The sequence below is a fragment of the Vidua chalybeata genome, chromosome 9, assembly GCF_026979565.1.
Source record: "Vidua chalybeata isolate OUT-0048 chromosome 9, bVidCha1 merged haplotype, whole genome shotgun sequence".
Classification (NCBI taxonomy): Eukaryota; Metazoa; Chordata; class Aves; order Passeriformes; family Viduidae; genus Vidua; species Vidua chalybeata.
This window is the reverse complement of record NC_071538.1, coordinates 22,031,506-22,058,074: the sequence shown is the minus strand read 5'-3', so window position 1 is coordinate 22,058,074 and position 26,569 is coordinate 22,031,506. Positions and strand designations below refer to the sequence as shown.

General features: G+C 41.2%; 1 protein-coding gene across 1 annotated transcript; it reads left to right on the top strand.

The window, feature by feature from the left end:
* Positions 1–340: 340 nt before the first annotated feature.
* On the top strand, positions 341–24,090 carry CNN3 (calponin 3). Its single transcript, XM_053950919.1, has 7 exons — positions 341–515; positions 19,002–19,123; positions 19,574–19,640; positions 20,835–20,972; positions 21,431–21,547; positions 22,281–22,427; positions 22,982–24,090. The coding sequence occupies exons 1-7, from the start codon at positions 459–461 to the stop codon at positions 23,327–23,329; spliced, it is 996 nt and encodes a 331-aa protein (XP_053806894.1). The 5' UTR covers positions 341–458; the 3' UTR covers positions 23,330–24,090.
* The last annotated feature ends 2,479 nt before the right edge of the window (positions 24,091–26,569 follow it).

Sequence of the window (26,569 nt, the reverse complement as noted above, 5' to 3'; positions counted from 1 at the left end):
GTTCGCTGCGGGGCGGGAGGCCCCCGTGAGCAGCCGGGCAGCGCCGGTCCCTCGCCGAGATCCCCCTCCCCTTCCCCGGGGCCGCCGCGGGCCGTAGCGATCCGCGGCGGCGGCGCATTCCGCGGCGGCAGCCCTCGGTGCCCGCGGATTCCTTCCCGCTGACGTCCCCCCGCTCCGCTCCCCGCCCCGGACCCCCGGGCGGCGCCCGGCGGCGGTGGCGGCGGGGCGGGCCCGGGCGGGGCGGGCGCCCCTCCCCGCGGCCCCGCGCCCCCTCCCCGGCCCGCCGGGGGGGCTGCCCCGGCCTCGCGCCCCGATTGGCGCGCCGCGGCTCCGGCGGCCGCGGGGCCGGGCCGGAGGGGAGGGACTAGAACTTTCCGCGGCCGCGGGCGGACTCTCGTCTCAGCCCGGAGCCGCCAGCGCCTGCGATCAGCGGCCCCAGAGCGCGGGACACCGCCGACATGACCCACTTCAACAAGGGGCCCTCCTACGGGCTCTCCGCCGAGGTCAAGAACAAGGTACGGGCGGCGCGGGGTTCGCGGGGCTTTGTCTGCACCGGGACGGCGGGGCGGGACGGAACGAGGCGCGAAGCGACGCGGGGCTCCGCTGCCTCCGGCTGCCGGCGGGGATCCCGCCCGCACCGCGCGGTGGAGGCGCGTAAGGATGCACCCGCCGCCGGCCCGGGACAGCGCAGCCCTTCGCGGCACCGCTCAGAAAACTTGCGGGCACCGAAGAGCTGTCAGCTCCGGGCGGACCCGTGTGCGGAGCCGCGATTCGCATCGTGGCACGGGCTGCACCTGCCCGTGCCGGCAGCCCTGGCGCGGGACATCCCGCTCGTGCCTTCTCCGCCCGCCGGGATCGGGCGGAGCGCGGCGCTGGGGCCCGCAGCCGTCCCAGAGCCGGCGGAGCGGCGCGGCGGGCAGCGGGCCCCGGCGGGCAGAGCCGGGCACGGCGCGGGCGGGCCCGCCGAGCGGGGCGCTGCGCGGGCGATACGCGGGCGCTGCGCGGCTCGCGGCCCCCCGCGCGGCGCATTCCAGCCGCATGACATCATGGGCACGGGCGGCGCGCGGCCAATCGGCGCGGGGCCCGCACAGACGCGCATTGTCCGCCCGCCCCGCCCCGCCCCGCCCCGCCCCGCCCGCGGGGGCGCACAAAGGCGGCGCGGCCGCGGGCGGGACCCGCGCCCCGCGGGGAGCCTCGCCAGCGGGGCAGCCCGCACGGAGAGCCCGGCGGCCGCCGCCGCGCCGGGGGCTCCGCTTGAAAGCGGCAGAAAAAGCAGCGCTGACAGCAGCCGGGCCCCGCGGCCGGAGCGGCGGGCGCCGGTTGTGCGCGGCTTTGCTGAGGTTTTCTCTTAGGAACAAAAGGTGTCTCACGTTGTCCTGTTAGACTGGCTGCTACCTTGCAGCGAACAATTACCTAATAAGAAGGAAAACCTTTGTAATAAAAATTACACCGCTAAACAAGCGGGGATAAGTTGGTGCACAGTGTCTTTATTCACAGGCTTAAAATCGAAATGTGGTCTTTAATAACCGGTTGTTTCACACGCATGTCTGGTTTCAGGCTTCAGCAGATCCCCAGATCCTGTTTGACTTGTAGCTGAGTAGAAAGGAGAGCAGGGAGAAAAGTAGTTACTTCAAACATTATAATTTATGCTTTACAAAACAACATTTTGCTTTGGGTTTTTTCTTTATTGGTTTTCTCAGGATGGTTGTGGGTTCTGCTGCGAAGTTTGATGACATCATGTAACCAAATGTCTTCCAGAGCGGTTGTTTCCAGCATCTAAACTTAGTGATTTATCTACACCATTACACACTGAAAAAAAAACCCTAAAAACCAACCCAAACTTTAAAAAAAGACTAAAACGTGTTGTGTATTATTGCATGTGAATTAGGAAGAAGCTCTTCTACTTGAAAGATTATTGACAAAGTGATGTAGGTTTAACAGTGATCCCTTAATGGGGACAAGATGGGAAGAAGTTCTTTGTTCTTTCTTTGTTTCTTATTGCCATCAGCTTCCTTAGGGCCTCCTGAGGAACTGTTCCAAGGCTGTGCATTAGCAGAGGGTTTGAAACTGGTGTAGTTCACACCTTTATGCAAAGGGCCTTCTACTTCATCTTGCTGAGTTTTGTTTCACTCACATTCTCTGCCTTCAGTGCAAGTATTGCAGAGGGGAAGATGTTTTGGGGCAGCTCCAGTTTACTTGTTTGTAGGTTTCTGTTTGTCTTTGAAAATGTCAGTGCAGCAGTGCCACAGAAAGCAATCCAAGTGCACCAAAGGCAGATTAACTCATCTCCTTTCAAAAAACACAAGCAAACAAAAAGTGCCTCCAATGAACAACAAAATCTCCAGAAGAGATGTAGCTTTGAGTTTTTAGAATGTTGTTTTCATTGTAAGAGATCAAATTTCAAAGCACTCGTATTACATACAGGTATATCGTGTACCTCCAATCTAGTATCTTGCATGGGTTTGTGGGTTAGATGTGTGTCTGTTCATCTGTATAATTCCAGAGGACCAGCTGTCTTTGTAAAGATCAAAAATTCCTTTTCCAAGATTATTCTGTCTCATGAAGATTTGAAGAATTTGTTTCCAACTCTTGGAATATCAGGTTTTGCTGCCAATTATAATCACTTTGTGCAGACTATTGTGTTACAGGCTTTTTTATGTGTTATGTGGGGTAATGTTGTAAGTAGCTGTAGAACCTCCCTGCTTGAATGATAGTTACTGTTAAATACCCTTGTTTGAAATTTTCAGTGCTGATTCCCCAAGCAGTGTGTTTCTGCAGTAAACAGACAGCTTCATAGCTATGCTGCCTGAGGGTCCAGCTGTGCTGGATAAAAAAAAATCCCTTGGTTTTGCTTTTTATTCTTTATTTTCTCCTTTGACATTGCATTAGTGTTCAGAGAGACCTTTTGTTTGCTATGGTATTTGAATAGATTAATATAATATGTCCTGATGCTTTTTAAGAATTTCATTGAAGTCAGGATTCAGTCTCTAAGCTTAAAATGTATGTCTAGTTTGGGACATTTTTTGGTGTTTTTTGTTGTTGTTGTTTTGAGGCTCCACCCTTCTGTTGTTTTGCTCCTTACCTTAGTTCACACTAACTAGGTGTCTAGTCTGTTAGGGATCTCTTTTCCTCATTCCTACAGAGAAAGCACAGAGTTTGTGTACTGGTTCCCAGCTGCAAGGAAACTTGTCTGCATGAGAAATGTGTAGGTAGTCAAACTAGTGTAATCCCTTTGAAGCCGATTCCCTGTTTACTTGAGATCACAGAAGATAATTGATCCAAAACAAATATTCAGTGGGGAGCCCTTTAAACTGATTGAAATGGATGGTTTCTTCTGCAGGCAAGAAATAATTTTCTTCTTGAGCAATGGGGGAGTTTCTGCAGTACGTGAGGTCGACATAGCAAGAGATGATGATGCAATTGGATAAAGCTGCAAACTCAAAATTGTATTTGATTTATGCTCCATTGTCTTCCTGCAGAAGGTGTGGAGGAAACAGGAACATTGGGCAGCAGGAGGAGAGGTTCCAGTCCATTCAGTTGCTTCCTAGTGGCTCCACCCTTCCCATGGAAGTGTTATTTGTATTGGGCAGGCATTTATCTTCCCTCTCCTCTTACGTTTGATACGGTGCCAGTTTCATCTTCATAAGAAAGTGAGGGTGTGCAGGAGTATGGTTTGTGTGGGGAGTTAAATTTTGCATAGCATTTGGCTGTTGCATGTCCCTGACTTTCCCTCTGAGCCGTCCCTGTGTCAGGAGGCTTTCACTGGGCAGTACCATTTCCCAAATTTTTAAAGGCAGCAGAGTAACTGCGGTGTTATCCCAGCCCTGCAGCTGCCACCATGAAAGGTCAAGCCCTAGTGAAATGGAAGAGGAAGGGAAACAGACGTTATAAAGTGAAGGCTGTTAGACAAATGAAGCCTGTAAACAAAATATCTCCCTGTTTTTCAAGTGTGCAGGAGGGCAGTAGTGTTTCCTGCTTTCCTTCTTGAGGGTAAATAGAGATTACTGAAAAAGAATTGAAGTCTGTGGTGAATAATGCAAACCAGTCCTAGTTATGATTATTGTGTTCCTCTTGAAATTGCTGAGGAGAAAATTATTGTCATCTATTTTACCTGCTACGAGCCAAATAAACAGATTTAATTGCTTAGTCCAAAAATAACTCTTTTAAATAAATCTTTTTATCTGGGAACCAGATTAAAATCATTAACTTTCAGAGTTTTTAATTAGTGATTTAATAGTGAGACAAGTTTTGGCTGTCTGTGGTTGAACTGTTAGGCCCTCTCCTTCCTCTTTCTCACCCCTCTTTTCAAAACAGAAATAATACCCTTTTTCATTCTTAAAATACAACTCTTCCTACCATACATTTGCTTTACCATTCTATGCTTCCTCTAGACTATTTTCCTTTAACAAACCTTTAGGTTTGCTCACTGAATTTTGTGAACCCTAGGTAAGAATGTTTGCTGCTGATAAAAGTGCATTTCTATTAATGTTGTCTGAAATAATATAATAAAAATTGAGACTGTACTGGATAAAGGCAGTGAAAACTTAGGCTTTAAGAGCAGAGGAGTATATTTTCTGTCATCATAAATGACAGTACAAGATCTCTGCATTCCTGTTCTCTTGTATGTAGACATCTACGTAACTTTTCAAGAAGTAATAATCTTTAATTTACAAGTTTTGAATTAAATTCAGATGTTTATTTTAAAATAAAATCAGCCTGCGTGACCATTTGCATTACACAAATCTTCATTTTGTTGCTTGAGGAATAAACAAAAAGTCTAATATTTTGGTGCTCTTAGAAATATTGTCATAGAAATATATACTGAAAAGGGAATTTCAGAGGAAATGGCAGAAGAATTTATAGAAGGAAGCATTAAATCTCTGTTTGCTCCAGTTAATTCATGGTTTCTGATAGTTGATCATGGCTCTTGAAGTTAATGTTTCCTAGCTAAATATCAATTTCACTGTGGAAAGCCCTAAAACTTTTTCCCTTTGTGTCCAAATTTTGTATTTTTTTAAAGAACTGTGAATTTCTTCCAGCTGGATCCAGGCATTGGTAACAGATCTGCAGTTCAAGTGAACTTCTTAACTTTGTACTTAATGGTACAGTTTTGATAATTAAGTCAATAGCAAAACTGTCCATGAAACATAAATATGACCATGGAATAATTCCATAGCTAAACTTACAATCAGTCAATGTTTGGCACAATAACTACACGTGCATCACTAAAAACACATTAGTGATATAAAAAAGGAAACCATCTATTTTGTCAGTTAGTTTTAAGATGCATTTTTTTAATGTATCAGCAACCAATATATGAGAATTCTCCAATTTGTTTACAATTTCTCTGCTGGTTACTTGTATCTGATGCTTCGTTTCACTTTGACTGACAGTGTTAAATGTCAATTAACTGTGTGCAACAACACTCACTTGAACATGGTCCTGCTGCACTCCACTTCCAAATCACACCATGTGCCTTTGCTGGGCAGACGTTCCTGCACTTTTGAGAAGGTGTTTGCCACCTCAATTGCTGAAACATGAGTGTAGCCTCTTGCTGGGAATTTTGCAAAGGATTTTTTTTTTAAGAAACCTAGTGAATCACTGGCTTTATTAAGGGTAGTAACCTATTAATTTGTATTCTAGTGTTAGGTCCTGTGTGTGAAGAGTTCTCATATTCACTGAGAATTGGTATTAATGCAGATTAATTAGATTTTTTTGTTGTTGTTAAACAAGGAAGGTAATCCAGCAGTGGAGAATCTTAACTACAGTATTACCACTCACCTTCATCCTGTACTGTCTATCTCTGTGTGTCTACTCTACCTTGATGTGTCTAATCCATTTACCACTTTCACTGTTACAATCTCAGGACAAGTCTGTTCAATCAAGTATGGATTTCCAGTTCTGTGGCTACTTCAAGAGAAGTATTAACACTACAGCAGTAAGAAGTAGCCCTCCTAAGAGGTACAGACTGATGGTGATGCAACCTTCAGAGCATTGGGTCGACAGTTCATAGCAAGGATACATCTCTTACCATGAGCAGAAGCAAGTGATTTGCCATGGGAACATTTCTCTCGCCAGCTACTTGATGTTAGCACCCGTTCCTGTTCTGGACACTTGCCTGAGCCCGCAAACAACGAGACTCACCTTCGGGAGCCCTTGCACAGCCCCACACTGGGGACAGGTAGATCTGCCCTGTCCCCAGTGTCACAGCTCAGGAGCCCCTGGGTAGATCAGGCAGACGTGTGGAAGTGGCTGCCCCAGGGACATCTGGCAGTTGTTGTAAACCCCTGACACAGGCGTTAGCTGCCTCTGCCCAGCGGTTTCAATGCCCGGTGAGCCTTGACACTTCCTTGCCAAGCTGCCAGTTGTCTTTGGGAGTCCTCAGACCTGCGGCGTGGAGCTGCGGGCAGGCGTCACTGCCCGAGTTAAGCCCTGGCTGAAGGGTGTCATTTCCAGTTCTGCCTCTCATCTTACACCGTTCTTTCTAGGAGGAAGGTGATGAATGGCACAGCATAGCCAGGATTAGCTTCTGCTCTTCTGCTGCCTCATAACTTCAAGGCAGAGGTGGAGCCCCACACGGGTCTGCTCCCGTGTGTGGGACAGCACAGACAGAACTGCCAGTGCTGCACCAGCATGGGCACCAGTAAATGGGCAGTGAGCATGTTTGCTGAAACTTCTCGTATGTTTAACCTTAAGTGTGTCTGCACTTTCAAATTTAAAGCATTTTCCGTCCATTTATAAAATGTATTACAGTGACCTTGTTTGTGGTGAATTAATAAACCTGTAGTAAATCTTACACTGGTGTTAGAAAATCATAAAACTTGCTACAGTTAATTTTTAAGGATATGAGATAAGTATTTTGCATCCTTTGAATGCAAGCTCACAGTGTACCTCCTATGACTAGAACACTTAAATAGAGCTTGACAGTCATGACAATTAAATGGGATTAGCAGCCTCAGAAAATAAAAACTATGATTTGCATTACAGTAATGCTTGCTTGTTTAAAATTTACAAATGAATGTGCTCTTTGTGTGGTTTCAGAGTTAGACTTAGTTTAAAATTTGGAGAAAAATACTTATAATCCTGTTGCTGAGTCAATACCCATAAAAGATGGATGGATGCACACATTCTTGTGGGACAGCAGCACATCACTGATTTTTGTCTCACCTTGTCTTTTTTTGACAGAACATTAATTTGGATGCTTTATCTTGCCTGCAAATAGTTTATAATTTGCCTTGGAGAATAAAGGATAGAAACCTCTTTGTACTCAGAATTGTTAGCTTCTGTAGCTGCATAGCACGGTATACACTGGGCATCTGACACGTCCTTTTAAGGCAAACTTTGTAGAGATTCCCATCCCCTGTGGAACTGTACAGGAAAGGCCTTCAGTAAAAATGGGCTCCAGGCCAGGACACGTAGGGCAATTTGAAACAGATTTTTTCTAAGTGAGATCATGTGAAAATCCTTCTTTTTTTCTTTAAGAGGGACTCTTGCTTAAAAATGCTTTTTGTAAGTATCTGATTCTAAACAACTGTTAACTTGTATAGCTGTGTTCAGCAGCAAATACTTTCTTTTGAGTAAATACATTTGGTTCTGCAGTAATGCCTCATAGTAACTTATGTCATTGTTTCTATTTAGTGGGGTTGAATGACAGTGATTTTCTCAAAAACAGTTTTGACTTTCTTAGGTGGGTGGTTCTATGTTTGGGACTTCTATTTTTAAAACTGCCATAACCCTTCCCTCCTCTCATCTACACTCACCCCCCTCCCCCCCTTTTTTTTCTACTCCTCCTGAAACCAGTGCAGATTTTAGTAGATATTTGGAGGGGAAACACAATTAAACTTCCTGTTGCTTGTACAAAACTCTCTCTTACCCCAAGTGGACGCTTTGGATATATAAGTGGCAAAGGCTGGCAGGCGTCGGTGCCCCTGCAGGAGCTGGCAGTAAGGGAAGGGCACTGCAGTGGGTGAAGTGCTGCTGTCACAGCCACGGTCTAGTGCCCTGCTTGGACTGTCCCCAGCGCCTTGCCAGTCCCAGCAGCTGGGCCAAGCAGGCTGTGAGCCTTGGGAGCCTGAGCTTACCCTGCTCACCGAGACTCGTTCACTCATGGAAACCAGGCTTCAACCATTCAGTGCCTTTGCTGCTTCCCTTCCAAGACTCAACCCTGTACTCTGGGGTCAACACAGGATTTTTCTTGAGGACTTTGTTTAGGCAGACCTTTATTTAGACAACCTTTTGGTTACCGAGTAGTCCTTAAGAGGTACAGTGAAGTGAACCAGTGTGTGCCTGGGCATACACATAGAACCTGAACACCCAGTACTTGCTTAAATATTTCTGCACTTTCTTGCTGTTCTGAAATGCTTGCATGAAGATGGAATCTGATCTACTGAAAATCCTAGCTGTCTGAATTATAGATGGATTCTAAACAAATCTTCTTGCCCTGTTTGCATGTTTTTACCATGGCTCTTTCCAAGGATAAAACAGGACATTACTATTGCAAAAACCTTACTTTGCTTTCCTGCTAAGAAAGCTCTGCCATTATATTGCTTTCCTGCTGATATTTCCACTGCTACAGCCTCTTATTTATAGACAGCATTATCTTAGTATCCCCGGTTTTGCTTGAATAAGAATAATTTAATTAAAAAGTATTTTTCTGTTGTTCCTAATCAGTTGACTATATACTAGAAGCCTTCACAGAAGAAGGTAAGGCATCAAATACACATGCATATTGGAAGGAATTTGGTATAGTTAAACATTCATAGTGAAAAGCAGCTCCTGCCTTGCTGCTGACACGGGCCCCAGCAGAATATTTCCCTTCTGTGTTGAGCATGGGCAGAACACAAGTCAGAGCTCAGGCCAGTACACACCAAGCAGAAGGATGTGTTGGAGCAGGACCTGTACTGCAGCTCCTGTTGAGATTCCCACTGTGTGACGAGCCTGAGCTGCCACTGCTTTGGTTCCCTTTGTAACACTGTGGGGATCAATTAGAAGTTCCATTATAGATCATGATTGCAAGTCAATACTGTGTTAAGTCAGTGAAGCATGTGTGGTTCAGGCACGTATCTGCTGTGCTAAGACTAAATGCTCTTGGCTTAATTTTGCAAGAAGCTGTTCCCTTACCTTGCTGACGTTGTTGTATTAATCATGCCCTTTACAAGTAATTTTTGAAGAAAATAAAGACTAATGCCTTTTTATTATGGTCTGCCTTGATGGCAGCCTTTATCATCAATAAATGATGGTATGAAAATGTCTTTGATATGGAAAGCTACTTCCTATTTGAAAGAACCTAGCTGATTTTAATAAAAAAGTAAATAACAACTGTAAGATTAAATATCAGCGATAAAGCACTGGTCTTTGAATGGATAGAACAGAATTGGAACAAAATATAACTAACAAAGTTAAAGTTCAGTCAGTGCACTTGAGCATTTCGTTCTGTAGAACAATAATGGAACCTTAAATAACTGAGGATTGAGACCTCTCACAGTCATTTGCAGCACAGCCTTGCCCACACATTCTTCTGGGTGGGTATTTCAAACCTACTCTCAATTCAGGAGTGCAGCATAGTGACACCACAACTTGCCTTGTGGCATCCTGAGTTTTGGATGCAGTGTGTATGTGCATCTCCTACCCACCCCCCACAGTGCCAGCTGTTCTTTCTGCTTGTGTTCAATTGCTGAAAAATAGTGCTTTAAAAGTTTCCACAGGGTATTGAATTAGAGCCTCTTACTTTGGAGTTTGCCTGTCTTTTCTACTTTCTCTCTTTACTCATAAACTCCAGCGTAGCAGGCTTAAGGCTTGATTTGTACATTACTAGAACTACATTTTCATTAAATAAAAGATTGAGCTACAAGTTCATGAAATTGTGATTTTTTTTTCAATTTTCTTAGACTTTCTTCTTAAGAATTACATTATTAGAAAATTAAATAAACATTTTCTAACATGTTTATGGTCATCACCCTTAAAAAAAAATATCGTTATAACACTTTTTATGTGGTGAAAGCACAACCTGTCTGGGTGGCCAAATCCAAAGTATTTTTGAATGTTTCCTGGATTATAATCAACCTTCTGAACCTACTGAAGTGCATCACCTACTGAACTTTAATTGGTCAGAGATATACCCAGGAGGGGGTGAGGTAAAGGGCCAGGAGCAGCAGATTATCGTTGTCTTTCGTTCATTGTGCCAAGTTCATTCTTGCAATATTTTTGCTGGCAGTAAAGCAAAACAAGAGTATGAAAGTGTTGATAGACAAGGTCTTCTAAAGCTTAGGGTGTGAAATCTGCACTACCTGTGCTTCTGCTAAGAAAACTAGCAATGGGGAGAATTACCTCAACCAGAAAAACATGCTATGCATGAATTGAAGGACTTTGATCTACTACCTTTATGAAAGATAAATCTAGGCAGCTCTTAGCAGCTGGAAGCAGCTAAGGAAGTTCTCAAGAAATCATGTCTTTCACCTAAATTACAAAAAAACAAAAAAAAAACAAAAAAAAAAAAAAAAGCCAGATTGAATTACTATGTACAGGGATAGTAAGAATGAGAGGAATCTGTGTTTTCTTTATGAATACCTATCACAGACACCTCAGTGAGCCGGTTCAGCTAATGTGGGTTCAAGGAGTTACATGGGTGCAGGCTGACAGGCAGCCAGGTGCTATCAGTGAGTCGGTGGGAAGCACTGAGCCCAGTTAGCTGGGAAATGCAATGGGAAAATGGGAAACTCAGCAGCTGCCCTGTCATCTGTGCATTTCCCAGTGTGCCTGGCATCACAGCCGGCAGCAAGGAATCAAGTACCTGAGCTTACTGGGTGGGGGCAAATTAGAGTGGTAAGAGTAGAGTCTTGAGGTTTACCTTTGGAAAAAGTGCTGAGAAAATGCAGCATGGATTGTGCCTTCGCTGGAGGGGCAGAAGGAATGTGCATTTTGAGTAACTTCTATTGCAACACTTGAAGTGACAGACTTCAGCTTTCTTTAGCCAACTTTTCTGGGAGGTATGTTTGAGTTACCAGTTACCTGCTTGCTGCTGTAGAACATAATTACTCTGGTTTGGGTAAGTGAAGAGGATTTGCAGAGAAGAAAAAAGCTGTGGAGAGAGAAGGAAATAATCAGACTCTGCAGTACTATTTGGGAGGAAAATTTGGAAGACTTGTCAACATAGTTGGGCCTTGGGGAAGGGCTACCGAGTCACAATACAGTTTGCTTATAAAATTACATATTTGGAAGCCATTCTATTGGGGAGGAAAGTGAATAAACTTGAAATAATATCTAATTTCCTGGGCTCTGTGGTAGCAATAGATTAGAAAAGAATTCTGAGAAAGACTGAGTGATCATTGATGTTACTGTTTCTGTTTGCAGGCTCCTTCTAGGCTTTGAGAACTACTATTCCACCAGAGTTACAGTAACAGTTGTCTCAAGAGATGCTTCCTGGGTTACTACTGGAAAAACTAAATTGTTTTCAGATGCTTTGGATTTTTTTTTCTGTTTATGTATCAGATTGTTCTGTATGATTTTTTTCCTTTTCCCCACAAAAGAACATTAACTAGGCATCACTGAGGTCTGTCAGGTTACCAGGATTTTCCATGCAGCACTCAGTGTGTTGTCTCATTACTGCTCGTGATGTCAGAGCCTGTCCAGATTTGCTGTGTCATATCAGTCATACTGGGGTTGGGTTTCAAAGCAAGGAGAATTCCATTCCCATCAGGGACTAATGGGAAAAGCCCGTCAGGCTTTTGTCCATTGGGTTGGATCAGCCGTGTCTTAGCTGAGAACAAATGTCATATCCCAGTGGATTTTTGAAACAAAAACCAGCAGTGGTTTAAAATAATAGATAGTGGATACCATGTTCTCTGAAGGAATATAAATAGTTCAGCAATATACAGACTAAATAAAAATAGATAAAAGGAACGCCATAGCATGAAGTATAAATATGGAGGCATGACCAGAAGGTGCTGCAGTTGACAGTGGAAGCTGATGGCTAAGGAGAATTGGAGTTACAAGCCAGAAAATTGTGACTTTGGCAAAACATGATGAGAGCAAAAAGTGCGAGAAAAACTGGGAACATGTTAGAAGAAGTGAGGGTGTTGCAGTAGCTGCTGAGAACGAGAGGGAAGCAGCATTCATTCCAAGGGCAGGCGTGTGTCCGAGTTGTTGGTGCACTCTGGGGGAAGAGATGGTAGCACTGGCTTTTTGAACAGCTTGCAAAATGTCATAAAATCCTACTGGATAGCCAGGGAGTAGAACACTCAGTTCTTCCAGCCAGCTGATCTGGCAACAAGCACCATGCATGACTGCAGGTATCTGGACTTGTAAGATGACTTGGAAACTTTGAGGCATGGTTTGTTCTCACTTGACAGAGTTTAAACTGGTGCCTGTGGGAAGAGTGCCAGGAATTTTGGATTAATGCTCATCCATCTCTTTTTCAAAGATTGTAGCCTAAATTTTGATTTACAGAGAAAACAGTGAGATGTTGGCAGGGTATCAGTTACGCTACACTTAAAAAAAAAAAAGGTTGAATATTAAGCAAAATGGATACAGCTGTAAAATTTTTGTGCTAAGTAGCATTTTGGGATGTAGTGAGATCTTCCAGTGATAATGTTAATGCAGTGTTCTCTGCCTTTCTGTACAATAGTCCATAATGACAGAAAAAAAAGCATCTTCAAATATCAAGGCATACTGAATGGTGGCTTTGAGTTTTTGAAGTACCTTCCTCTTTGGTTTTCATTTGCATTGTCACATTCCTGCTACATTTGGGGTTCTTGGGTACAAATATGCCTCCTATGACATTTGCTTTTGCACGCAATCCAGGTCAACATACATGAAAGTAACAGGAAATTTTAATTTGTCCTTATGATGAGTGCTCATTGGGCTGGTACTTCAAATGGCAAACTTCCCTTGACAATCACCTTGGTACTCTGTCACTTCATCTTCTTACCCCCTTTCCGTAAAAACCAAAACTTTATATTTTTCCAGTCTTGGGTTCCCTGTCTCAACTTACAGGGTGCTATTTATTTACTCTATGACTAAATAATCAGTGATTATGTCCTTGCTACTCTGTCACCTCTGAAGCAGAAGATTAGATATGTAATCTGTTTACACCATAAAATTTTAACCAGAAAGTTCTGGCCTGCTTGTATAATTAAAATTAAAAAAAAAAAAATCTGTGTCCCTCTAATGGGAAGAATTTACTCTTTTGTGCCTTTTTCTTGGTTATTCACATAGCCACTAAGCTCTTAACACTTTTCTTCTCGCAGGTATTTATCTGTGTAAATTTTAGATAGGTGATTCAAACGTGTGTTCTAGAACAGCAGGTGATGAACAGGAATTCTGGATAACAATTTGGGACTGGCTGTGGTCTGCCTGACTCCCACTTCTGAGCAGTAAGGGCTGTCAAGAGCTTCTTCTGCCTTGATACCAGGGGAGAATTTTGCTTTCATCTTTCCCCATACCATCATAAATCCTTAAAGGGGGGAGGAGAAGATTTCATCACAAAAGAGTGCCAAGCAAATGAAAAAGAAGTATCAGCATTGGTATCTTTGGCCTCAGCAGGGCAAATCGCTGCTGAACGTAGTGCTTATTTCAATGCAAAGGATGTTACATGCAAAGGCAATACTGAAACCACAGCAATTCAATTTCACTCAGACAGTTCCGAATTAATAAAGATTGAAAAGTTGATACAGGAACAAATTGCTGCATAAAATTGAAACTGTACAAGCTTAGGTCTTAAAACCCAGAGTTTTTAATTTGTTGTTTTTATTTGCTTTCAGTAGTTTATGATCTAGATGTGTAAAAGTAAAATTAGTATTAAAACCCCTGGCTAAACATGGATTAAATTCTGTACAAGATGAACATGCTCCTATACTTACTAAAAATGCAGTAAGCTTTCCCTACTCAATCTTGTTTTCAATTGAAAAGTTAGCAATTTTGTGTCACTTTAAGCAAGAATATGGACCATACCAAATTTCTCCCGATGAAGAACATTAAAATCCAAAACTTAGGGCTCTATCTGTTTTTCTGTCTGTTTCACTTTGGTGAAAAAGCGTGTATGTAACCTCTTCCTGTGCTAGCTTATCTTGGAGTGAAATGCTGCTTATTTCTCTTGCTGTACATGGCCCTGTACTTTATTTACCTTGGGAAACCAAAATGTACAACCTACTTTGCTGCAGTTTTATATGTATATACATCTAAAGTTTTGTTGACAGACACAGTTCCTATAATAGAGTTGTTGATGTACTTTGAGGAGCACATGCTGTTTTGGTTGAAACTTATGACAAGAGAGCAGTTTTTTCAAATGCTTACTAGTACTTTAAATTTAGCTTGCTGCACATTAAACCTTTGACTCCTGCTGGGGAGGGCAGGAAGCCTGCAGCTTTAATCAGAAATTTCATCAGAACTAAGAAGTGCAAGCTGTTATGACATGATGTTTAACTTCAAAAGTTTTATCTTTTATACCTGCTTTTTATCTTCGTAAGATTCGTGTTTGCTAGTCCCAGTGTAAAAAGTAGTGCAGTGTGCTTAAACTCTTCCTTGAGATCCTGTTACAGTAATTTTCCAGAGTAGCAGCAATGCAGCCAGCTGAACTCTCAAACTGGAGATTTGGCATACATGTAGCCCTTAGCGTACAGTGTGTACTGTGTAATTTGGAAAAGATCAGTATAAAAGGACAACTCAAAGTCCATGTGATACCAGTTACAGTGTGAAGTACTGGTTAACATCATCACTCAAACTAAACATGCTACAGGCACACTGAGTAACTTCAAGGGACACACAGACAGATCATTGAAGTTGGCCAGCAGAACTTTGCTAGCTTCCAGGAATTCATGAGCTTGATAAAAACAGTGATGATTGTTACTGTCCCTGTACTACACATGGAGGAAGGGTTTTTACACTCTTACGATCTCCCAACCAGAAAAGTCCTACCTGAAGAGAACTAGGTGTGAGGATCAGGTGTGAAGTTGCCAGAGGAATCAAGTTTAACCCAAGGATTCCAGCCTGAGGCATACATTGGCATAAACAAATAAATATCAGTTTGTCATAGGCAAATAACACCCAGCCTTTTCCTTCCACAACCTCGGATCACCTATAATTTTGACCACTTGTATAAACATTAGTTTCCTTTCAAATATGTGTCTATTAAACCTGTATCTCTGAAGCATCAACAGAAAGAGCAACATCGACAACTTTGTGTCTTTCAACATTTGTCAGAAGAAAGAAATGAACAGTTGGCTTCCTGTTATCCTATATTAAACTTCTGTAAAATCTTATATCCATTGCTACAATTGAATCATTTGTCAGTATCCTGAAACTGTAGGGTTTTTTTTCATGGCACTGATGATACTTTGAATGCAGCTGCTTAGCTACTGCTTTCATATTCAGTAGACAATATTTCCTTTTGTTGTAGACCTGTAAGATTTAAGTATCTTCCATGAAGGTTCAGTATTTATAAAGGATCAAATTTTTGATTAGTAGTTACAGAAAAATACATCATTTTTTTACATTCATATCAAAGCCTCTGGCTTCACCTCATAGATAGCAATCAAAGGAAAACTGGAACATCTCTGATATCCACATGTGGAAAATATGAAATATTCAGTAAGAGTGTTACATAACTTCTGGTTGTGCCATTGGGAATAGAAGAGCTAAGAATTCAGAATAAGCATAATGCGTTATTTCTGGTAGTATCTGACCTGTCACTCTCCCTGTTTAATCCCTTCTTCTCACATGTTTAAAGCATGATTCAAAAGATTTCACATCTCTAGGTTTTCAGGTAGATTGAATATAATTTGCAGAGAAACTAGCACCAATTTTTAATTTTTGTAACTTAGTTTCCCACCAGCTCAAAAATCAGAACAAAAATAATGCTTTTAGTGGCAATAAGAACTCTCCTCATGCATATAAGTGTTTTTTACTTTCTATCTCTAGATAAACACTGTAGTGATACCCCAAGGCAACTTAAAACTTCTTGAAAAGCTCAAGATTTGAAACATGGTAAAGTGCTCCAACATAAAGTAAATATTCTTCAGAAGTGATAAAATTCCACCTGATTACTTCGAAGGTGCCCAAGCAGTGGGGTCAGCAATTTATTATTCAGTTCAGTTGTAATCTCACATATGGAATGCACTTATTATTAAATGAGGAAAATTTCTGAATTTTTTTTCTTTTGCCTGCCAAGAAAGATTAAAATAGCCACACTTGTAGAAGTCTTTCGGGTTCTCACTCTTACTGGCTTCCATATTTACTTTTTTTAATATTGGGAGGAAAAAGATTAATCTTTAAACTATGTCTCTTGGTGGTATGATCACAAACCTAATTTCCTTTTTACTTTTTTTTTGCCAGAGTTTAAAAATAAGTTAAGTGGTAGAAACAAAAGTCCAGTTCTATTCCAGACAATTTCAATTGCAGGATGGCTAACACTGTCTTTAAGCTACACTGAAACTGCCTAAATTTTCAGAAAGCACAATGTTCATTATGTCTGTAACTAAATTGTGGAGGACATCAGCTCAGCCCCTGCTTTGTACCCACACGCATGCTGGAATGGTGATTTTATCACAGTATGAGCTGTCAGCATACGAATGACCAGCCCAAATGATCTGCTGTCTTCTAACTGGAGCATGAGAATGGAAAGTTCTGGCCTTTCTATAAATCCCGTTCCTTCACTTGAATTGGGGTACAGAAATAAATTATACACTGTATGTCTTGCCTGTACATGTAACTTAAGGTTTTGTGGGTGAGGTCATTTTGCAAGATTTTAATAGGTTCTCTAAAGTGTAAGAAGAGTAAGATGCTACAATTCAGTCTTTTGGGGAAGATGTTTTGGTATCTTTCTCCCTTGCACATATATTTATTTTCATACAAAATCTAACTGGCTCAATTATATCCAAGACTGCTTCTTTTCTATCATTTTGAGCGAGCTAGTTGGGTTCTGCCAGATGTTACTGGGGAGACAATTAAGGCTGTGATCACATAAGCTTTGCTTCCATAGGAAATAAAAATATCCATGAAAACTCATTTGTAAGCTAATCACCAGGTTAGAAAGGAGAAAGATGACAGCTGACTTCTTCATACACCATTTTCAAGATGTTACCCATCCCTTGCTATTATTACCATCACTGGAAATGAATGTGGTTGTGCTGCTGCTGTGCTAAACTTAAGGGGTTGCAAGGGGGACTATCTGCCACCCACGAGACGAGACCACAGCCATGTCCTTTGAAGCTGTGACCTTCAGTTAGCTTTTCTAGTCTGCTTCTAATCTTAGCTAATATCCCAAAGGTGTGATTAAAAAATAAAGTTATTATATTTTCCTTGTTGTCTTGTACAGAATGCTGCACAGAATTTTACACCTTAGTCAAGATCAAAATGTCGGAATGGGTTAGTCCATTGTCCTGATCTGTAACTAAGGCACCATAGCACTACTATTAAAAATAGTCTAAGGAAAATAAGTATTACTCAGACAAGGTTTTGAAGTAAAGCCAGAGATACAAGAATTTTCCATTCCCCTTAGAAAAAAAATTAGGGAACAGAGTACTGTAAATTGTAGTTTGGTCAGTTTGGAGTCAGGGATTACTAATGCTAGCCAAAATGTAGCAATTGCCTCTATCCAAGTAATTCAGATATGTTGGAATTATAATCTCCTTCAGTATAAATATAGATGCTAATAGCTGGCCTTTCTTGGCTGAAGTCTTAAAACTAAAAAGTCTCAGATGTACATTTTGATTTAATGTGAATGGCTGTACATGAGTTTCTCGTTAGGCATTTGTAAGCAACTGGTGTAGCTTTAGAAATACTGCAGGTACATTCTGTGCTGGCCTGTCATGTTTCTCACAGTAGCTCCCTCACTTCCCACCTTGCTCACTGATCCATGCAGGACACCTAATGAAGGTGGAAGTGTTGCCAACCCCTGCACCAGTGTAGGTTATTTATCCCACACAATCTTGTGCTCAGGTAACTTTATTTTGTTTGCAGAAAACATAGTGATGATTTCAGTGATACAATCCATTTTGTCCAACTTGCCAATATTGAAAAGGATTGCAAAGGTGACAGGTTTAGCCTGAAGGAAGTTGGAGCTGCTTTTTGATGCATTCAGGGGAGGGGAACAAAGGGCAGAGTGAAAGAACACGGATGCTCTTGACAGCTGGTGGTGTTGAAGTTCACTGCTTTGAAGCATTTCTTTCACATGGATTGATTTCTAGTGACTGAAGCATAAACTTACACACAGAGTAGTGAAGTCTGAACATCTGGAAAATAAATTTTTAAGTCATCTTGCTAACAACTCTAGGCCTCTGCTTGATGCCTTAAACTTCAAAGATTATTGCAGGTTTTCTTCCTTTGCAATTAAAATATGAGATCACAGTTTATTCCAAAAGAGTCTTCCAGGAAGGTCAAAGAGGAAAGAAATAGCAGAGATACTAAAGGTTAATGATAAACCAAGGCACAGACACAGCCCCCAGAATCCCCAGTGAGACAGCTCTTAATGTTATAGCAACAAGGAAAAAAACTTACTAGGTCATCTCCATTAATCATAAACTAGCTATAAAAGTAAACTCACTATAATCTTCAGCTGAATAACTGCAAATCTATTATATCAAATTTCTCATGTAAAAATTTACATGTGAGCAGTAGTACCAATAGCATGGCAATTCAGAATTCTTGTGTTCATAATGTACTATATTCCTTCCTTCCTTCCAAAGTACAACTTGGGTCAAATATTCTTTCAAAAATCATTCCTCTGCAGCTATCAAAAGACTTTTCAGGAGCTCCAGGAATTCTTACTCAAGGAAAAACTGCAACATGCTTAAAAGTGCTTTTTCCAAACAGACCTTTAGTAAAGCCATGAAAATTATAGTTAAAGGGATAAAGTACTTACATCTGTCCTCTGATGTATAAAATACAGTTTAAAAATCCAGCAATAAAATTACTGGATGACAGCTATAGCATACTCTGAAATGGAATTGGGTTGGGTAAGAGTTGGAGATTTCTCTCCTGAAGTAACTTTATGACTGCTTGTGTTACAGATTGCCCTGAAATATGACCCCCAGATAGAAGAAGATCTGCGTAACTGGATAGAAGAGGTTACAGGGCTGAGTATTGGTGCAAACTTTCAGCTGGGATTAAAAGATGGCATAATCTTATGCGAGTAAGCATTTATTAAGTAACCTTATTTTTAGGAGTTTTTTTATTTTCAAGGAACTAAGAAGGGACTTTCTGAAGATTCCCCTTGAAAAGATGTCAACAATTACAGTCAAAGATAGCTGACTGTAGGGTGGGAGACAATTTCTTGGAAACAGTTGGAGAAATGAACACTTAAATCTCCTTTATATTTTAGTTAAGATTTCTAAGTGTTTCTAAATTTAATGGCATAGCTCATTTCTACAGTAATCAAATAACACACAAAAATTCTTACAGTCTGTCAGACTTGTGAGACCTGAGAACTGAGCTAGTCCACTGTATGAACCAAGAAATTAACCATTTTGATGAAACTAATGCAACTAATCAAGCATGAGTGGAAGTATTATATAATGCGTGCACAGATGGTATAAGGATGAGATTTATTGTTTAAGCATTTCCCTCTTTTTCACCTCCCCAGGCTTATAAATAAGCTGCAGCCAGGATCAGTGAAGAAAATTAACCAATCAAAACTAAATTGGCACCAGGTAAAATAAAAAAAAACAACCTCAGAACTATACCTCTAACCCCTTGAACCCCCAAACGATACTTTTGGTCTGTATTAACAAATCTGCTGTGAAAATGGTACATCTTAAATCTTAGTAGCACCAAGTTTACATATGATACATATCCCAGAGTTGAGGATGCTGCAGACATGAACAGTGCTTAACAGAATGCAGCTACAGCTGAGGTGGTTCATCAATGGCAGTTGAGTACCTGTATTTAATAGCAGTGTTGTAGCTTTCAGGGAAGTGTCAGGTGGAAGAACAATCTAGAGCCCTATAGCAAGGCCTTTGCCCAGTTGAAAAAAAAAAAAAAAGTTTTCTTTTTATTGAGTCAAAACTGAGTTTTCCATCCAGGCAGTGCTGCAAGGTATTAGATCAACAGCCTGCCTGTACCTCAACATTTCTGTATGAAGTATCCTCCTGAGAAGGTGTCTGGAGAGGATGCAACAAGCATTGGAAGGGTTGCTGCCTAGAGTTACTGCCTTTGCTGTTGCTGGGTCTAGCTTAATACTGTTATGTCAGCCTCCTTGTTTTCTTGGCATTGAACACTTCTAAATACGGGCAAGGATTTTTGGTTTTAAAGTTTTAATACCTCTTAAGAGTTCAGAAGGAAAGGAGAGATTCAGTCCTTACTCTTTGTATTCCATATTGCTTTCCAATTTCTACAGCACATAGTGCTAAAAAGTGCTAATAAACCCCGAGGCTTATTTGTCCCAGGAGGTGAGCAAGAGAATGCCTTCAGTCCATACAAAGATTCTATCCACATAGTTACGGTTTTATTTTATTCAAAATTAGCAGTTGCTGAAGTCAAATAGCATGGATACTATGTCAGATTTTCTAATTTTGAGGCAAGTTTTAGATTAGAATTTCTCTTGGAAGGGACAGAGAGTTGAGAGAAGTCTTATCAAAGCCCACTCTAACAAAGTATATGGTACTCACTGATGGAGGGATGCCAGGCTGGATAACCTCATAGTCTGATTTCTGAAACCAGTATTAGAACTAACAAAAACTTCCCACCAGTCACTCTTTCCCATGCCAGCTGTTTTATCCAGTTTGCACGAGGCAAAGAACTTGAATAAAACAAACAAACAAACCAACCAGCATCAGAAGGCTTTAAAATTTCTTAATTTCTGATCTGAAACACTGTAGAAAACTGGCTTTTTTGTTTCTGTTTAGCTGGAGAACATTGGGAATTTTATCAAAGCCATCCAAGTCTACGGCATGAAGCCACATGACATTTTTGAAGCAAATGATCTTTTTGAAAATGGAAATATGACTCAAGTACAGACTACTCTAGTGGCACTGGCAGGTCTGGTAAGTATTTATACCCCTGGAGTTGGCCCAAATCTACATGCCAGTTCAGATGCACCCTTACAACCTATGTAAATACAGAAAACAGCATCCAGCCTGTCAGGAGAGGACAGACAGTACTGAGAGTCTGAGATGCTGCAGAGGTTGCACTCAGAGAGCTGTGTGCTCCCACATGCCCCAGGGAAGGCTTAGAGTTCAGAGTGAGGGTTCCTGACTGCTTCCATGTGCATACACAGAACAGGGCAGGCTCACAGGAGAACGCTAATCCCTGCAGAATATCCTTCTGACTCGGGTAGCTTTGGAGTGCCACCTGCAAATGGTGTGGGGAACTGGTACCTTCTCTCAGCCTTGGCACACAGTCTAATGGAGACAGACCTGCTTGTGGCAGCCCAGGCTTAGAGAGTGGAGACAGAAAATACACTTCAAACACTGAATATTCTATTTTCCCTCTCCCAAAATAGGCAAAAACTAAAGGTTTTCATACTACAATTGATATTGGTGTCAAATATGCAGAGAAACAAGCACGAAGTTTTGATGCAGGAAAACTAAAAGCTGGTCAAAGTGTAATTGGTCTGCAGGTAAGTATGAAATTCAAGTTTGCAGTAATTTGTTATATTTGAGAACAACTTTCTTGCTTTGATTAACTGATATATTGTTAATGCAAAACCAGGTGCAGAATAACCATATATTATTATCATGGAAGGAGGAATGAGGTTTTAATTCCTGTAAGCAGTTGATAGGCTTCATAAGCTCAAGTCACTGCCTGGAAAGTTGGTTTGTTTGTTTTAAATCTGCTGTAAGAGTGATAAGGGGGAAAGGAACAGCTAATATTAGCAGCATCAGCTCTGTCTTTTAAGGTGGTTTAAAGTAGTGGATAGTTAGAGTTCTTTGTATGGTAGAAACGTTTTTTTTTCTCTCCTCTTTCCTTAGTAATTATAAAAGCCAAAGTAAAATCTTAAAATTCCTGTGGTAGAGAAATTGTGGCAGTATAAATGAATCATTACTGTCCAAGGTAAAAGGTACGTTTTACATTTTGAGGCACACATCCATTCCAATTGCAATGCAGTTGAGTAAATGACAGCCATTGAAATGCCTTAGGATGACAGTTGCCTTTATTTTTCCCTTTGAAACTTTTGAAAGGAGAAAGGGTAATATATTACAGGTTGTGGTCAAACTACATGAGGAAAACAAGCCCTGAAATTACTTTTTGTCAGCTGTCACAGTTACCAACCATACTTTTTTCCTTAGACTATGCTTAATGTACAAATAAAAATAATTTCTTCTGTCCACTTCTTCCTTCCCCCAATAAAGATGGGCACCAACAAGTGTGCCAGTCAGGCAGGCATGACTGCTTATGGAACTAGAAGACACCTCTATGATCCAAAAATGCAAACTGATAAGCCATTTGACCAGACAACGATTAGCCTACAGATGGGCACTAACAAAGGAGCCAGTCAGGTAAGCAGGACTGTGTGTGACATGCAGGATGGACACAGCTCTCAGCCCAGTGGGACAGCAGAGCCTGGAGTGGTGCCCAGTAGCAGAGTCTAACAGGCAGCAGTGAGTGGGTACAGTTCAGCTCTGCTCTTACGCAGTAATTGAGGAACTTGAATCTCTTATCTTAACCAGTGTGTTCTGTGCTGAGAGTCTTAAGGCATAAAAATGTCCCAGTGCTTCTAGAATTTCCTGCTGGCAGTGTTATCCCAGGAGAAAACAGTAACTTGATTATAAGTATTAACTAAACAGAGGCAAAAAAGAAATTGCTTACTGGCACTACCTTAGTCAGAATACTTAGAATATTCTTCCCAAAGAGGAACATAAACTGGACCTTTCTGCGAGGACTTTCTTCTGTGACTCACCTACTAGTGAGCAGATGTTACTGCGCTGATGTTTTGTTACATTTTAATTCCTACTTTTCAGCACTTTCAGTGAGGCATACTAGTTGAAATCATAAATCTAGTAATCACAGCTCTTGACCTTCTTACTGAACCTCTACAATCCTGTTTTATTAGGCTGGTATGCTGGCACCAGGTACCAGGAGAGACATCTACGATCAGAAGCACATATTACAGCCTGTGGATAACTCAACTATTTCGTTACAAATGGGTACCAACAAAGTAGCTTCACAGAAGGGAATGAGTGTGTATGGGCTTGGACGGCAAGTGTATGACCCCAAGTACTGTGCTGCACCCACAGAACCGGTCATTCATAACGGCAGCCAAGGAACAGGAACTAACGGGTCAGAAATCAGCGATAGCGATTATCAGGCAGAGTACCCAGATGACTACCACGGAGAGTACCAAGATGACTATCAAAGAGATTACCATGGTCAGTACAGTGACCAGGGCATTGATTACTAGCTTTGCATCGAAAGTTCAGTATTAGTCGATTATTTTATTCAGTAAGAACGAAACTAGCCTTGTGGAATTGTTACCTGTCTTTCCTACACACTACGCTTAATGTACCTAAAGAAATACTGCCTTACATACATTCCTTTCTCCTTTCTCTGCCCTTTCCCTGTCTAGTTGCCTTTAGTGCTGTAACAGTTGTAGTCTACAGCATAAACAATAACTGCATATGAAGTAAAAGGAATACTGTGAAAGGGGGAGTGCTCTCATACAGCCAGGTTGTTTCGTAAGGAGCTATGCATTCTCACAATCTCTACTTAAGTAGGTTTTTACATACCAAGTTAAGCCTTCATTTTACATATTTACAGCTTTTCTCCAGAGGAGATAAAAGAATCTCATGCTTAAAGTTACATGTGGTCTTTGCCAATTAAATTTAAGATATCTCATTAGTGATTTAATATCATTGCTATGTTTTTAAGGTGTTGTTTGCGAATGTTAAGTCCTGCATTAGACATAAGTGTGCATTCGTGATTGTGTATTCATTCCATTATCAACACTGACCAAACTTAGAAATAGTTGTCTTACTAAAAAGGGAGCTTGTACAAAGTCTTGAGCCAACAGAAGTTCCATGATTGATGGTGCATTTACCTTTTATTGTGCCATAATATATCCATGTAGAAATGCTTTTTTCTTCCTTGAACTGTATTTATTGCCACACTTCTGAAACTGATCCCATTGTATTTTTATAAATAAATATTTTTTTCTTAAAGGTACATAGGTGATCTTGTCTCATTTGTTATGCTACCAGTCTTAAAGATGAGATGTCATAAGAATTACTCCCAGATAAGCATCACCTTTGCCTATTTTAAGGGTAATTTAGAACTCTGTTCTGTTGCAGTTTGGGTTCATTTTTTTCCATGGGATTTAATCTAACAATCTTTTAAAAATCTCTCAGGAATGAGTGTCACTGACTTAATAGGAGAGGAATGTAGGTCCTTCACAGCTGGGTTCACTTCCCCTCTTCATGACTCTGAGGTTATGACTAGAGATCCTTAGCTGTTCACTAAATCCCTGCCATTTTCTTAAGGCAAACAAGGATCACAGATATTTATTGTTGCTTCTGCTCCAGCCTGTTGCCTTCATACCATCACTTGGAGAATGCAAAACACTTTTGCTTTAGATTATGTAAAGACACACACAGTCTGTGCCTGCTGAGTACCTGCAATCCTAGGTACTCAGTTACTGATAGCAGAGCTTTATTCCTAAATGGAGGATGCTTTCTTCCTCAGCATGGAGTGCAGAGAAGCTACACTAATCTACCTGCACTGTTTTTAAAAGGAGAAAAAAGAGCATGTGTCGATGGGGGCCAATGTTGCAGTTTCTAACTTAAGTAAAATAATTCAAGGTTATCTTAAAAGTGTTCCCTGCAGTTTAAACTTATTACATTCACATATTAAATGTTTTACATTTGCAAGTTCTGGATTTATGAAGGATTTTTTCCTCAAGACTGGAAATTATTTATGCGTGCTCCATTAGTTTCTGTCGTCTTTGAATGTGATGTGGTGATCTGACTTTCAGCTGACCTATTTGTTGTGTAAGTCTTAAGCTTATTTATTTTAGAGAATTTAAATTAGAAAGGCTCTCTAAGAGGTCACTGGTCCAAGCCCTGCATCTGAGGCAAGAGAATTATTAGCAACAGATCTGTTAAGACCCGTTCTTCCTGAATGATACTGTTTCTTCCCCTTCAAAATAATAGTTTTTAATTATTTAGAACTGTTGTATTGAATGCTGAAAAGCAGTTCTACAATCAACAGCAAAAGCTTTTTTGTTTTTATAGTTTGGGTGAAAGCAATCTGTTTTTGAAAGCCTGACCATGCCCTCCTTCCTTCTGAATCCAAAACTTAGGCTTTAAACTACTTTCCCCTTACTGTGTTCTTAAACAGAAGAAACAAACAACACACAAGCTGTTGTTGGTATGCATATTTCATCCAGAGAGATCCAGTGGAATCACAACTGAATTCAGAGTTTGAAGTAGACACCAAGCAAGACTAAAATCGAGCTGCTTTGCTTAAAACAATAGGCTGCAATACTTAGCCATTTTCTGGTTAGCAGACACCAGTAGTCCCTGTCTCCTGTTTTTAAGGAACATAGTTATAAAAGTACCTTTCATTCTGCTGAATCTAATCTTCCATAGCTGCAGGAAAGAGGAGTCCACACTTACTGGGCTGCAGGGCAGATGTCAAATTATTGGAAGTAGCTTAGCCCACCCTCAGAACCAGCTGTGTTCCCAGGAGCTGTGCCTCCATACAGCCTCCTTTACTACCTGACTAGAGTACCCTGCAGGGGAAGGCAGCCCTGAGAAGCAAGCACTAAATAGCATCAGCTTCTGTACGAGTGTCTTATCCCTCTAACTCAGGTGGAGGCTCCTGCCACACAGGAATGCTACAGTTGACACACTTGCCAGTGCAATATATATATAAGATTGGGAGGTCTTGAGTTGTAAATGAAAGCTATAAAGCTATGCTTTCTGTACAAATGTAATTAAAAGCTATATGTTTGGAAGTCTTCTCTAAAAATAGACACAGTTCTCAAAACTTATTTTACAATGTAATTTCTGGACTAATGACAATACAGTATTCCTTTAACAGAATACACTCAAATACAGCTTAACTGGCATTTTCCAGTACTTTCTTTCTTTAAAAGCTAACTCAGAATTTGTAGGAAGTGTATGAATCCTTTCTCCACTCTGGAGCTGCAGTGAAGGCAATGACACTGCATCATAATTGCAATGAGCAGAACCACAGAGCTGTTGAGATTTGAAGGGACCTCTGAAGGTCATCTAGGGATTTTCTAAAAACAAGGACATGCTTAGATAAAAATTTCCCTCCCTTTTTTCCATCAGAGTTCCTGAGTCAAAGGCCAAACTTGCAGTGTGAGTACCAAATACAAACAGGAAAAAAAAACCTGAATGTGTAATAAGAACTGGGTTTTTTTTTAACTTCAAAGCAAACCTCTTACGCTTTGTAAATTGGTAAATATGTTTACATTGTGAAGACACTGCTTCTTGGAAGCAATCTTGGCAAACCCATGGCAGAGGAAAAGTTTTGCCCCTTTGTAAGTACCATATCTGCACACTTCCTCAGGGTTAGAGAGCTATTGCTTATTCAGGACTTTTCAGAAGTTCCCACAGTATCCACAAGCTGAGCACAAAAAGTATCCAAGGGTACAGATTTAAATAAGGAGAGGTGGTGA

Excerpts from the sequence above, each read along its gene's own strand:
- CNN3 (XM_053950919.1), top strand. The coding sequence starts at position 459 with ATGACCCACTTCAACAAGGGGCCCTCCTACGGGCTCTCCGCCGAGGTC. Across the intron at positions 21,548-22,280 it reads AAAGTGTAATTGGTCTGCAG|ATGGGCACCAACAAGTGTGC; the intron begins GTAAGTATGAAA and ends CCCCCAATAAAG. Across the intron at positions 22,428-22,981 it reads CTAACAAAGGAGCCAGTCAG|GCTGGTATGCTGGCACCAGG; the intron begins GTAAGCAGGACT and ends CTGTTTTATTAG.